General features: G+C 50.5%; 2 protein-coding genes across 3 annotated transcripts in view; one reads left to right on the top strand and one right to left on the bottom strand.

The window, feature by feature from the left end:
- The first annotated feature begins 365 nt into the window (after positions 1-365).
- TRAFD1 (TRAF-type zinc finger domain containing 1) lies at positions 366-8,195 on the top strand. Of its 2 annotated transcripts, none has more exons than XM_008926766.3 (11): positions 366-502; positions 1,825-1,960; positions 2,034-2,087; positions 3,255-3,516; positions 4,115-4,384; positions 4,942-5,015; positions 5,196-5,411; positions 6,229-6,328; positions 6,600-6,906; positions 7,316-7,385; positions 7,701-8,195. In XM_008926766.3, the coding sequence occupies exons 1-11, from the start codon at positions 453-455 to the stop codon at positions 7,740-7,742; spliced, it is 1,581 nt and encodes a 526-aa protein (XP_008925014.2). In that variant the 5' UTR covers positions 366-452; the 3' UTR covers positions 7,743-8,195. The 2 variants fall into 2 exon arrangements, with proteins under 2 accessions (XP_008925014.2, XP_017931957.1); XM_018076468.3 differs by lacking the exon at positions 366-502 and adding an exon at positions 511-1,523.
- Positions 8,196-8,948: 753 nt separating this feature from the next.
- Positions 8,949-13,243, bottom strand: part of HECTD4 (HECT domain E3 ubiquitin protein ligase 4) — a 71,457-nt gene continuing 67,162 nt past the window's right edge. The window contains exons 74-76 of the mRNA XM_018076353.3: positions 12,857-13,052; positions 12,279-12,501; positions 8,949-11,685 (exon numbers count right to left, since the gene is read on the bottom strand). Coding sequence (XP_017931842.1) covers positions 11,549-11,685; positions 12,279-12,501; positions 12,857-13,052 — 556 coding nt within the window. The 3' untranslated portion in view covers positions 8,949-11,548. The remainder of the gene's footprint in view (positions 11,686-12,278; positions 12,502-12,856; positions 13,053-13,243) is intronic.

Below are 13,243 nucleotides of genomic sequence, written 5' to 3'. Positions count from 1 at the left end.
TGGGGCTGACGCGGAGGCGGCGAGAGCGGCCCCGGGCTGGGTTTGGGGACGCGAGCCACCCGGGAGAGCGGGACTGACACGGATCAGGGCGCCGACACTAAGCGGGTCGGGCCTGGGGACGCCCGCGATCGACACCCGGCGATGCCCCGGGAGTAGCCGCCGACCGCCACCGGCCACGACCCTCGGGGGCACCCAGCCGAGCCCTGAGGGGACCTGCAGAAGCGGCACCGCCGAGCCAGGGCTCCGAGCGAGCGGCCGGCTGCCCCGGAGCCCCGGGACCGACTCTGCACCGCCCGGGCCGGGCTGGTGCGGGCGCCCGCAGCGGCACCCCGCCGGCCGCGCTCCCACCTCACTCGCTCCCTTCTTCCTTCCCTCCTTTCCTCGTTCGCTCCCCGCCAGGGAAGGGGCAGGAGCAAGGCAGCAGCAGCAGCCCTCGGGGCACCGGCCCAGCCATGGCCATCGCCGCCGTGCCCGGGGCCGAGTCCCGGCTCTGCGGGAACTGGTAAGGCCGGGCCGGGGTCGGTGAGGGCTGGGCCGGGCCGGAGCCGCGTTGAACCGGGGTAGGACTCTGTGGAATGCTGGAAACACCGGCGATCCAGCGGAATAACTACTGCCTTTATGGACAAACGCTTGGGCGTCGTTTTTACCTTCTCAGCTATTAACGCCTTGTAATTTTCTCCACTTTTACTCAAGTTTCTTAACAGGCTGTTAGGGAGAAACTAAAGCGTTCAGATAGAAATAGAGACTCGTTTTTCAGTGAAATCCACACGATTTCAGGTTTTCCTTCAGTAGCTCTGTACCTCAGAAGCTCAGGAGAAATATAAAAATAGAAGCCCTAAGCATATGTTGTTGTGGAAGTTCTCTCTGACAGCAGCTCCCAGTGATGGTAATTCAGTGACTGATAACCATATCACCTCACAAGTTGGGTCCTGACTACAAGTAGTTAAAGAAATCAACTTCTTTAGTGTTGTTTTTTTTTCAAAGAGACATCAGAACCCAAAGGGCTTCTTGCAACATCATCCGGGTTTGTTTGGTCTGCGCAGCTCAGACGCTGCTGTGGGGCCTTGTTGCTTTGCCAGGGTTTTGGCAAAAAAAAAAAAAGAAACATGAACAGCTGGAGTTGGAGTAAGAGGTTATACAGTTAATTTGGGTGTTTTCAGGGCTGATTTCCTGGAGGGGGGATGATACATCCATCTAGAAGCGATGCTTCTTGCTTGAGGCAGGAGTGAGGACTGAGCTCCTGGCGCCTCTTTGGTCCTTTCCTGTCCTCAGGGGAGGAAAATGGGCATCTTAGAAATAAGACCTGGGGAATTTTGGGGTACAGAGTAGTGTTGTTAGTGCTGGGGCTCTGAGCAACCTGGGCTGTGGAAGGTCTCCCTGCCCATGCAGGGGTGGAACTGGATGAGCTTGAAGGTCCCTTTCAACCCAAACTGTTCCATGATTTCATCATTCCCTGAACAAGGGAACAATGTTTGACCTCTCATAGCCAAGTTATTTTCAGGCAGAAGCTTTTATCTCCTCAGGTTAGTGTATTAACTTGCACCAGTGATAACTTGTTTGTGCTGCATGATTCACCTCTCACATAAGGAAATAAATGCACCTGGATTTTATCTTAATGCAATGTGATTTTTGGGTGCTAAATACATTAATATCCACCTGTGCAGGAACCTTGAGGCCTGGCTGGGCCTTTCTCTGGAGTTACTCAATCACTTTAAACCATGAATTCATCAAAATCTTCCTTAGCATTATTTTTTTGTTATGAACAACTTTTTGAATTTGTTGTCAGTGTGTTTCTGCCCAGTAACCTCAGTGATTTTCTCCCAGCAAAAAGGACATTCCTGCAGTTAATTTCCTCATCCATGAAATCCACTGTCGCAGGAATATTGAAATATGTCCCTACTGCAGCGACTCCATCCCAAAGTCTGAGATGAAGAACCACATTGAGTCTGAACATGTGCAGGTGAGAAACACATTCCCCCTCTGAAACTGCTGATTTCTGTGGCAATTAATCCAACCAGATCTGTTCGCTGCAGGTGACCTGCAAGTGTAGGATGAAGATTGAAAACAGTCTCCTTAAGGATCACGAGGTTGGTGGATTTTCTCTTCTTAAACCCTTGGGAGAGACTCTGTGGTGTTTCCAAGCACTGATTCCAGAGCCTTCCTGTCAGCCAGAATTCCAGCCTGTGGTTTGTGCATCCTTTTATTGAGTGATGCTTCCTAAATTCACACTTTCTGGGAGAAGGGGGTTGGAAACTGCCTTAAAGTGCTGGAGCCATATAGGGTCTTCATGTCAAGCCATCTGTGATAACTGGTAATTTTTTGTCCTTATTAGTGATTAAGGTGAAAAATAAGTATTTCAAAATATGATTAACCTGGCTTTTTGTCCATTCCTTTACCATTTTATGTTTCTGCCTCTGCTGCAGAGATTGAGTTTTAATAACTCCTTATTATAAGTGAGTTGCAATAACTTCTGTCCAAACAGACTTTAAAAATAGCCTGTAAAATAAACTAAAATAGGACACAGTGGGATTTTCTGAGTTCTGAATCCACTTGGCTGCTGTCACAGGCAGTCTTGTTATAAATGTCAGTCCCTTCCCGTGGGCTCATTTAAAGGCAGCTCTGGAAGTGCCACCTCAGCCTGTTTATTGCTGAGGGGAAAAAGGATTTTCCTTGGAAATCTGTCCAGTTCTAAACCCTGGAAGTGGCTTATCCTGCCCCTTTGTGTGTGATGCTTTTGGCTTTGTTTGCAAAGCAAACAGTGCTGTTTTATTATTGCAGCATCTGCAGTTATAACAGGTATTTTATCTATTTTTAACCCCTTTTAAAGGGCAACTTACCTGTTGTCGAGTGTGGGGTAAGGAATATTTACAAGCAGTTTTTGCTGAGTAGTAAATGAGGTGTAAGTCTGTTCCCTGCAGAACACACACCAAGGTGGTTTTTAGCTGTACTCAGTGAAATGTCCTTGGATTTCAGGTCTGTATCTAAAAGCCACCTTCAAAAACCTCCATGTGAACCTGCTGTCCAGGTCAAAAATAATTTCAAACGATGCTCTGAGTATCTGGAGAGCTTCAGTTTGTGGTACACAGGTCATACGACACGTTGTTGTTACGTTTCTCGGGTCGTATCTTATTCCAGGCTATTTTTTAGTGAGGCTTTGGATGAGGAAACGACAGAGTGCTGAACCCCTGAGCAAACTGAGACCCTCCCTCCTCCTTTGGCTCACGTGGGAAGAGCCATCCCTGTGTGTCTTGCAGGAGTCAGCGTGTCCCCTGCGCCCCGTGCTGTGCCAGTTCTGTGACATCCCGCTGGCCTTCAACAAGCTCCAGGAGCACGAGAGCTACTGCGGGGCCAGGACCGAGCCCTGCGGGGGCTGCGGCCGCAATGTCCTGCTGAGGGACCTCAAGGAGCACCCCCGGGTCTGTGGGACAGAGGAGAAACCCCGAGGGAGCGGGACAGCACCAGGATTTGGGAATGAGGAGGGAGGTGTGCGAGGTGCGAGGAACCGACTGAGACCAGGTACCTGTGCTGGGCTGGGGGGAGCCCAGGGGGAGGAGCAGATTTAGGGCAGCTGTGAGGGGGAAAACAGGAGCAGGAGAATCAAAGAAATCAGAAGTCTGGAATCCTGATTTCCTTTCAGTGCAGCCTCTGGAAGCCTGGTTTTCCTTCCAGTGCAGCTTCCCTACCAGAAAATGAAATTAAAACCCATGAAAATTTTGAAACTGTGACATTTCGTGGGTTTCTTCTGTGTAATTTCCACTGTTGTCAAATACAGTGTCATTAAGAATAATTTGTTTTCTTATCAATATACTGAAAAAACAAAGCTGGAGTGTTTCAGCCTTGTAAAAGGTATAAGGTTACAGGGTATTAATAACTTGCTCAGTGTAGTCACTAAAGCTCCCAAGAAGCCTCAGTTCAAGCTTTTGGAGTAAGAAGGAAGTTACAACTTCCTTATTTTTCTCATTTTTTGCTTGGTACAAACAAACCCAGGATGATTCTCCTTGTTCATCCTCCTGATCCTTGGCTTTGAAAGGCTGAACTCCAGGAGTGTCCTGGGAGGGAACTGCTGGGGGCAGGTTTAATGTTCTCTCAAATTTACAATATTTATCTTTTGAAGAGGATGAGCTGGAGCAGCTGGAGAGAAGTGAAATCCCTCATTCCCCACTTCCAGAGGAGTGGAATGCTGAGTTAGACTATGCGTTGGCTCTCAGCCTGCAAAATGAGAATAATCCTCACCCTAACACTGCAGCTGGAATTCCCAGGGACTTCTGGGAATATGACTACACCAAAGAGCCTGGGTCAGCTGCCCACCTCAGTGAGACACAGCAGTCAGACTCCTTCTCCTACGATTCTCCAGGGTCTTTTAGCACCTCAGACCACAGAAAAAGTAAGTGTAAATATGGTGGTGGGGGGGGGGTTTCCTTAAATTTGAGGGAAGGGAGAAGGAAAGATTGGACTGGGAATGCTAAAAATTATCTAGGTATTTTTAAATGTCAAAATTAGTCTCTTAGACTCCTCCTAAGGCAAAGCAAGGGAAGAAGGAATAAAAGCTGTGGGGGGTCTCTGACCTTGGTTAGTGGTGGGAGCCCCACCACAGCCAGAAGGGATGTTCTCATGGAAATTAGACATGATGGGAAGTAGGATCTGGGAGGGACCTGGAGAGCAGCTTACTTTGGAAAGACAAATGGCACTGAAGGGTTTATTGAGGGCAGTAAGAGGTGTTTTTCCCAGACCATTCACTCCATCTTTGACCCCAAAGCACTGCTCTCCTCTGGGTGATGTTAAGCTCAGCGAGTGGGACGGGAGGAGTTGTTTCCTCAGTGTTTGCTCTGGGTGCTGCCCCAGCACAGACCAGAGCCTGGTGCTCAGGAATTGTGCAGAGCAGTCACTCCAGCTGCTCCAGACTCTCCACAGTAGAGGATGTTTCGTTCCCTTCCCTTGCAGACACGGAGACCATCATGTTGCCCTGTGAGTTCTGTGAGGAGCTCTGCCCTGCTGAGGAGCTGATCCTTCACCAGGTTTGGGCCTACCTTGTGTCTTGGGGTTTGAAGTAAAGACTTTACTGTGACTGGAAAGGGTGTGGTTGACACAGTGACACTGAGAGAACTCTGGCAGTTGGGTCTTTGCCAAGGAAAGTGGTTTTTAGAGTCCCCTGGCTCAGCAGGAAAGGTGATTTTTCTGTGTTTCTTGTGTAACAGACGGGGTGTAACCCAGCAAGTGCCTTTGCCTCGTTCAGTAAGAGAAGCTCTTCTCCAAATCCATGGGACTACGATGGTCTGTGTGCTGTTGGCTCCAACAGCTGGAGGACTCTCCCTTCATCCCAGCCCCAAGCTGTTCAGGCAGATGGAAACATCATGATTCCATGTGAATTTTGTGGCATCCAGCTGGAAGAGGAGATTCTCTTCCATCATCAGGTACTGAACAGGACGTGATCTGTCGTGTCACATCCAGCTCAAGGACGTGCTGAGTCCTGAGGGCTCTTGGGGGTACATTTTAGGAATTCAGGTAACTGTCCCTGGGGTCCAACTGGAGGGTTGTGCCAGGGTGAGGCTCTGACTGAAAAGTACCAGATTATTTTAAAGCTCTTGTAACAGAAACTAAACAAAAGGGCTGAAATTGCACAATTGAAGTATTTGACTCATACAGAAAATGTTGCAGAAACCTGGATGTGAGTCAGCTGAGGGGGGAGAGGAGCACAAGGGGAAAACTGTGTGGGTGGGAGAGGAAGTAGAGAACAGACCTGGGAGTGGTGTGCCCTCTGGAATCTGCTGCTGTTACAGACAAGATTGGAAAATGCTGAGCTCACTCATTTTCTGTGTCATGGCTCTTTCACACTCTTGGTCCCAACAGACTGGTGCAGCTGGAGTTTGGGTGGTTGTTCTGGGCCTTTCCTCTCCTATCCTGGGGGAGAGTAAAATCAGGGTTGGTGGAAATGAGATCTGATACCATTTCATAGGTTATCCCAGAATAGTTTGGGTTGGAAGGGACCTTAGAGCCCATCCAGTTCCAGCCCCTGCCACGGGCAGGGACACCTCCCACTAGCTCGGGTTGCTCCAAGCCCTGTCCAACCTGGCAGGGGGTGGAACTGGATCAGCTTTAAGGTCCCTTCTGGGATTCCATGACATCAATTCCCTACTAACCTTCTCCTTTGCGGGGGGTGCTGCTGCTCAGTGTTTCCCAGGAACAGTTGGGTGGGGTGTGATGTGAGCAGTGTCTGTGTGTTCTGTGCAGCACCAGTGTGACCTGCGCCCGGCCAGCCCCGCGGCCGCTGCTCCAGCCCCGGAGAGACGGGAATCGCCGGAGCCGGTGCGGCGACGGAGCAGGCACCAAGGTGGGCACAGCACAGGCTCGCTCTGCTCTGTGGTTGGGGCACATCAAACGTGCTCTGTGCTGGTGCTGTTACCCTGTTCTGTCTCTAAATTGAAAAAACCTTCAGTCCTCTCCCCCAGTCTGGGAGGATTAAATCACTAAACTCTGGGTCCTCAGCGATCTCTGGTATGGAGCCTTGGGTTGCAGGGATGGAAATGGGTCTGGTTCTGTTCTCTCCAGGGGCTGGTGCTGCAGGTGCTGTTCCTACTAAGCTCTGTGTCCTGTCCTTGCAGGAGATGTTTCTCCTCGGCACACAGAAGGCTTTGGGCAGTCAGGGCTGGGCTGCCCTGCCCGAGGGACCAAGCTGAGGAATGACATGGCCAACGCCAGGAACACAACATTGTCCTGTTCCCCGGGAGCTGCTGATGCTCCCAACATGCAGGGCAAGCCCAGGAAGGGGAATGGCAGCCAGGGGAAACCAAAGGACAGAGGGACAGGTGAAGCTGCAGGGGGGACAGTGCCACGAGCCAGACCTGCTCAGCACTTCCATGGAGAAACCTTCACCTCCAGCTTCTCCAGAGCTGCTCCAGCCCAGCCAAGGTACCACCTTTGCCTTCTGTTCTCTTCCCCTTCCTTGAGGTGCAGATCTGGATTCTCTTGAATTTGCCTGTAGCTGAAAAGCTTTTCACAGGCTTTCAAATGGACTCAGTTGAACTTGGATGGTGCTTATCTGAGATTCAAACAAATTTAGCTTCTTACCTCAAAATAGAATGGACAAAGTGGCCCCTGGGATAAAATGCAGGATGACTCCTGGTTACCTGTCCATGGCAGTGCTCTGCTCTCCCCAGGCTCTGAACAGGAGCTGGTTCTGTTACAGAAATACCTGGGTCAGGGCTCAGGGGAGACACAAGAGCTTCTCCCTGACCCCTTCCCCATGTCCCTGCTGTGATGCTCACCTGTCCCAGGTGTGTTTGCCTCCTCTGAAGGTGTCCCTGTTGATCCCCCACAGCCCCAGCACTGGAGGAAGGAGCCTCAGGCTGCAGGACGGGCGCATCGGCCTCAGGCGCAGGAGCTCCAAGGTGAGGCTGCAGGGGCAGCTCTGGCAGTGGGGTGGGCTGGGATCTGGGCACATGGGTCCCAGCCCTGCAGGGCTCAGGGGGTGGGAGTTCCAGGGGTCCCAGTGCTGCTCTGGGGCTCCCACTGGGCTCCTCCTGCAAGGGAGACGGGCAGGGAGGACAGGACAGTCCCTGGCTGTTACCCCTTGTGATAGCTTTGCCAGGACAAGGAGTTAGTTATTTTACATTTCTTCTGCTTCAGAGAGCTTTTTATCAATTGCTTATTATCAAGTAATATTTGAAAAGAGTATTTTTCCTTTCTTTTCCCCTTCCCTTAAGGCCAAAGCCCAGAGCCCAGGGGCCGGATCCCCCGAGGAATGAGCCACCAGTGCTGGAAGACACGGAGCTCTTGGCCCTCTTCCTGTGCTCTGCCCCACTCTAGTCAGAGCACAAGTAAGTTCCCACCTTGGATTTAAATTTTTAGGCAGTGACCATTTTCTAAGTATCTATTTTTAATCTGTGAGAGCAAACTTCAGGTTTTTACGTCTCCGATTGCCCCCAGCACCCCCAAGGCAGCAAAACCTTGGCCCCACCTGGGTTCTGTGTCCGTGTGGGCTCCTTGTGCAATCCCAGGACAGGATTTATGCCAGGCTGAGCTCCCAGGGTGTGTCCTGCCTTGTCCTGCTCAGGCACAGCAGGTGTCACCCACCAGGGAGCAGTTGGATGGACCTGCCCCACACGGAGCAGGACCGAGGGTCAGAGGTCAAAAGCTTCTCGCATTATCCCAGTTTTGTAAATTCCTTGGAATAAAGTTTATCTGATGCTGTCTCAAAACGTTGTGCAGTAAAAATCTGTTCCATGAACCTTCTCTGAGGGTGTTTCCCTGGTGCTGGACAGGGGGTCTGGGAATCCCCGTTCCACCCTTACCTGCCCTGGGGGTCTGTGTTCCTGTGCTGTTGGCAGCCCTGGTACTGGAAGAGCTGCAGCAGGTCTCAGAAGCCTAATTAACGGGGTGCAGCAGATGGCATTAGCAGGGCTAATTAGCCAGTCCCCCTTTGGGCAGGGTCTCATCTCCATCCCACTGGTGCAGCCGGAGATTAATGAGGGCTGGAGGGATCTTTCTCCTAAAATAAAGACATTTTACAGATGCTCCCACCAAAGGTGTTTATTTATACAAGAAGAAAAAAGGTATTCAAGAACAGGTGGCAACCAAACCTGTGTTCTCCCCACTCCTGGGGAAGATCAGGGAAAGGGAGCTGGTTCCTGGGGTTTGGGATGGATAATGGATGCTTGGGGTCAGAAACCATTAGTATGACAAGTAACTAATTACTGAGGTGGCAGAGCCTGTGTTATTCCTCAGGATGAATATCCCAGAGTCTCCAGGAAGAGAAAGCTCAGCAGTGGCTGTGTTCGCTTTGGTACAAAATATTTACATTTTGTTCCAAGTAAATAAAAATGACCCATAAAAGAGGGATTTAAAGAGAGAACCTGCAGCTTCCTTCCTCACCCTCCTCATCCTGTGCTTCAGGCAGCTCCAGCAGCAGGTTTCATTCCTGGCAGCCCCAAAGAAGGACACGAGAAGTGCAGAGGGATGTTAAGAATCTCCTTTATGCAGGTGTACACTCGATGGCCAAGAGCACTTACAGGTTAATGCCGTGTACGGAACCGAGATGGACACACACCAAGCTAGAACTAATACCCAGCTCCAGAGTTTTTCCATGGTTTAGTATAATTTTACATTCTGAATGAATATATATTAAAAAAAATAATAATAATAATCATCACAAACCAATCTTTGCTTTGACAAACAAGCCTAGTACAGACAATGTCAAGTTCATTTAAAGCACGAGGAATTAAGGATGATTAGAAAAGCTTTAATCAAAAGGCCATTGGAGCCGCAGCCGAGGGGCCACAGCGCTTCCTTCCCAAGGAGCATGAAATTAAAAAAAAAAAAAAAAAAAAAAAAGCCAAGAAAACCCCCCACAGCTCCTTCTCCTGTGGGGCTGATCCTGTTCTTGAGAACAAACCAAGTCGATGGAGGTTGGTTATTGGTGTGACACTTGTCCTGTAGAAGAAGCTCCATTTACACCCCCAGGTGCAAACGGCATCGACGCAAAGTTCGTTATTTGTAATCATAAATAATTAACTGTAATAAATACGGATCAAGTAACTTTCCAGCACGTCTCGGGGCCGGGGTGCAGATGTGCTCCACTCGGATGTGCTCTCCAAGGAGCACACAGACAGTAGCAGCAGTTTCTTACTCACAGCTGGAACCAGCGCCTTGGGAAACATTGGAATTCCGAGCTCCAGAGTCTTCCGTGGCTGCTCCTCCCACCCGGGGCCTTTCGGGCTTCACGTGGGGGACTGGAACCCAAAACCACCCAGAAAGTGCCCAACCTGCAGCCACGGCTCTGCCATGGAATTCCACTGGTGTACCCCACGTTTCCTCACGACACCCTTTGGGAACAAACCGGCTCCAAGCCGCTCCTTCGGCTTCGTTTTCCCTCGGTCTTTGTAAACTCCAGGTGTTGGCGCTTCCTCCGAGTGGTTTCTGAGCTACATAAACGCTTCTACCAGGGAATGGACGAGATTGGAGAGTAAATATTCTTCCTACATGGATCTGTTCCCTGGAAAGGGGGATATGCAATGGGAGGGTAACAGCTTCCTAACCACTGGGTTGGGAGACTCCGGATGCCAACGACTACCTACGACTTGCACGCACATTCCCACTCGCTCACGGAACAACAACATCCACACGTGTTCAGGCTCTTCCCTCACTCACAGCATCTCCCACGTCCCACACACTCACCGTTCCCAATATTCACAATAATGTACAATAAATACAGTGGGATTCCCAGGAGCACGGACAGGCCAAACCCTGTTCTGGAGACACGGAACACTGACCTGGAGGTGCCATCACACCCCACCCACCCCTTCCCGAGGCTGAGGGACACCCAAGTGCAGCCCAGCACTGGCACTTGGCTCAGGGCAGTGCCGAGCACAGGTGGATTCCAGGGTGGGCTCTTCCTTGGAATTCAGGTTCCAAGTGATCAGTGAAGCAACACCGTCCATGAAACCCCTGGATGGGGGTGGCCACTGACACCAGTGAGGGACAAGACAACCTTTGAGGGGCTGCTCTGACCACCCAAACCACGTCCCACAACACACCAAGTGAGACGTGGCGTCGTTCTCTCTCCGCAGCCGGCTCCTGTCTTTCCATATAAAACAGAAGCTTCATCCCCCTTCCTCGTCCTCCTGCCGGGTGTCACATTTTTAGGATAATTTGCTCTTTAGATCAAAGATTTTTGAGTACAAAAATGAGTTTGATCACACCCTGGTTGTTCTGAAAGCTCGTTGGGAACTGGGATCAAGTCCCAGACTTTGGGGTTGGACTGTGATATCTTACACCCTTCAGAGAGAAGCCAGTTTGTTCTGCTGAGATTTTAATTACAAGACATTATTTTGTTGCCAAGCAAAGCAGACATTCAAGAACATCTAGGGCAGGAACCCAATGGAATTACTGCCCTTTCACTGTTCTGTTATAAATCTTCCCAAAAGTGTTGAGCTGAACCCATATTAAGTGGCAGCCCCCGTGTGCTTGCTCAGAGTTTAAAAAGATTTAAAAGGAAGTGGTGGAAAGGTGGACATGAGGTTTGGCAGTGAAGTTCCTGCTCCAAACCTCAAGTAAGTGCCACGAATCCTGCCCATGACACAACAGTGCCCGTGCTCTGCCTCTGCCAGTGCAGTGATTCCCTCCCCACACCCAAACTGTGCATTTTTGTACTCAAAAATGTCTCAAGGGAGAGTGATCCATGACTTGCCTGACCTCGGAACGCCCTCCCTGCTGCTGTGTTTGCAGGGGAAGCTCGTTCTGGATTACAAAATTAGAAATGTACATGTTGAAAGGTTTGGTTTTTTCCCAATTAAATTATACACAAACCGGTCTTTACTAAACTATCCTACAAATATTCCACAAACAAGGCAGCAAAAGAACCAGTCCACCACAAAGTCTACAAATACAAAATGGAAGTCTTCTGGGAATTACTGTAACGGGAACGAAGGTTCAGAAAATAAATTAACCTCCAGCTCGTCAGGTGGAGTCACGGGAGGTGCTGGATGGAACTGGAGGGTTTCCACCGTCGGCAGAGTCACGACAGAGTCACCTCTGGGTACCCCCTTCCCCCTCCTCAGCCGCTCAGAGGGTCCTCCCGGTAGTGGATGGCGTATCGGAGCTTCTCCAGCATGATGTCCAGGGAGGAATATTGCGGGAGCTTGATCATGAACATGCACGTCTCCACACGGATGTACCGCGAGTCCGGGGAACCTGCCGGGAGAGGCACCAGGAGGGGGTTGGAGAGGCACCAGGAAGGGCAGTTGAAGACACCCAATGCTTTTCTCCTCATTGTCCCAAAGCTGTTCCTCCCCCACACCCCTTACTGAGGGTATCAAAATCAAATCCCTGCCTCTTGTGGGTCTTTTGAATCTTAAATATCCTGTGCTTCTCCAAGAGGCCTTGGGCCGATATTTTTCCGATAGCCCAATAATTTTAAAAGCATAAGAGACAAATATACAAAGTCTCTCGGTGTCTCTCTAGAAACAAAATTTTAAGTATCATGGAATCTCAGAATGATTTGAGTTGGAAAGGACCTTAAAGCTCATCCAGTTCCACCACCCTGCCACGGGCAGGGAACCTTCTGCTAGAAGTTCAGGTTTATGTTCCATTTTATTTTTACGTGGTTTAAACCCAAATTCTCTTCTTATTTACACTCACAACTACCTGCCTCTCTCATTGTCATTGTTTGTGCACTAAATACAAGTTTAAATTACGTGAAGGGAGACTGAAAGCTGGAACTGTGCCATGAGAGGAACCACCTCCCCTTGCCTTTGGAGGTGGACACCCCCAGGACACCCCCGTACCTGCAGCGCCGTCAGGGGGGGCGATTTTCATGGGATATGGGGGCACGTGGGCGGTGTCGGGGCCCCCGTCCTTGCAGGGGCAGGTGAAGGGGATCCTCTCCTGGTTACAGGCAAACTTGATGAACTTGCAGAGCTCCTCCTGCGTGAACATCTCCAGGGCGCTCCAGAAGAACTCGATGTGCTGATCAGTCTCCATCAGTCCCACCTGGTACATGGTGTGTGCCTGAGGGAACAGAAAGCACATGTCCACTCCTGCCCTCCTCTCTGCCTTCGGGAATCTTCCCCCCTACACTTCAGATAAATACAAATCAATAAAATGGAGATGGATTTAAAATTTGATGTTAAAAAGCAAATTCCTTATTCCTCTCTGGAACAAGCCCCATTCTTATTATTTCCTGAAGCCAGTGAAATCTTAAAAAACTTCCTCGGGAGTAAAGAGAGGTGTCCAAGTACAGGCCAGAGTTCCCCAAGGATGTCCTGGCTGCATCACAAGCAGAAGATTACCCCCAACACCTTCCCACTGGATCCTCCTCTCCGTGTCACAGGGGGAGCTCGGCCAAACCTGCCATTCTTTGTACCTTGAGAAACTCCAGGTTGATGTAGGGGAGGCCACAGGTCCTGAGCTCCATCTCCAGGGGGGTGAGTGTGGTGAGGAGCTGCAGGGGGATGATGGAGCCCAGCCCTGCCCTCACTGCAGTCATGCACTCCGGGGTCTGTAGCTCCCGCATCCGCAGGCTCCGGATTGCGGCCGCGTACACGTCCTTGTTCTCCCACCTGCAGGCACAGAGCTGGGATGAGGCAGGAACACCTGTAGGAGCCCTCATGCCCCACCCCAGACCATCATGTACAGAAGCTATTTATGAGGGATTCCACTTCTGGATAATCCAGAGTGAGCGATAAGCGCTTTGCATTCCGATGCTTCCCAGTTCAATTCCACTCTCTTCAGCTTCCTCCTCTCCTCTCCT

This window comes from Manacus vitellinus, unplaced genomic scaffold (assembly GCF_001715985.3).
Source record: "Manacus vitellinus isolate BGI_N305 unplaced genomic scaffold, ASM171598v3 scaffold_31_pilon, whole genome shotgun sequence".
Classification (NCBI taxonomy): Eukaryota; Metazoa; Chordata; class Aves; order Passeriformes; family Pipridae; genus Manacus; species Manacus vitellinus.
The sequence above is the reverse complement of the archived record's forward strand: the minus strand, read 5'-3'. Positions and strand labels throughout refer to the sequence as shown.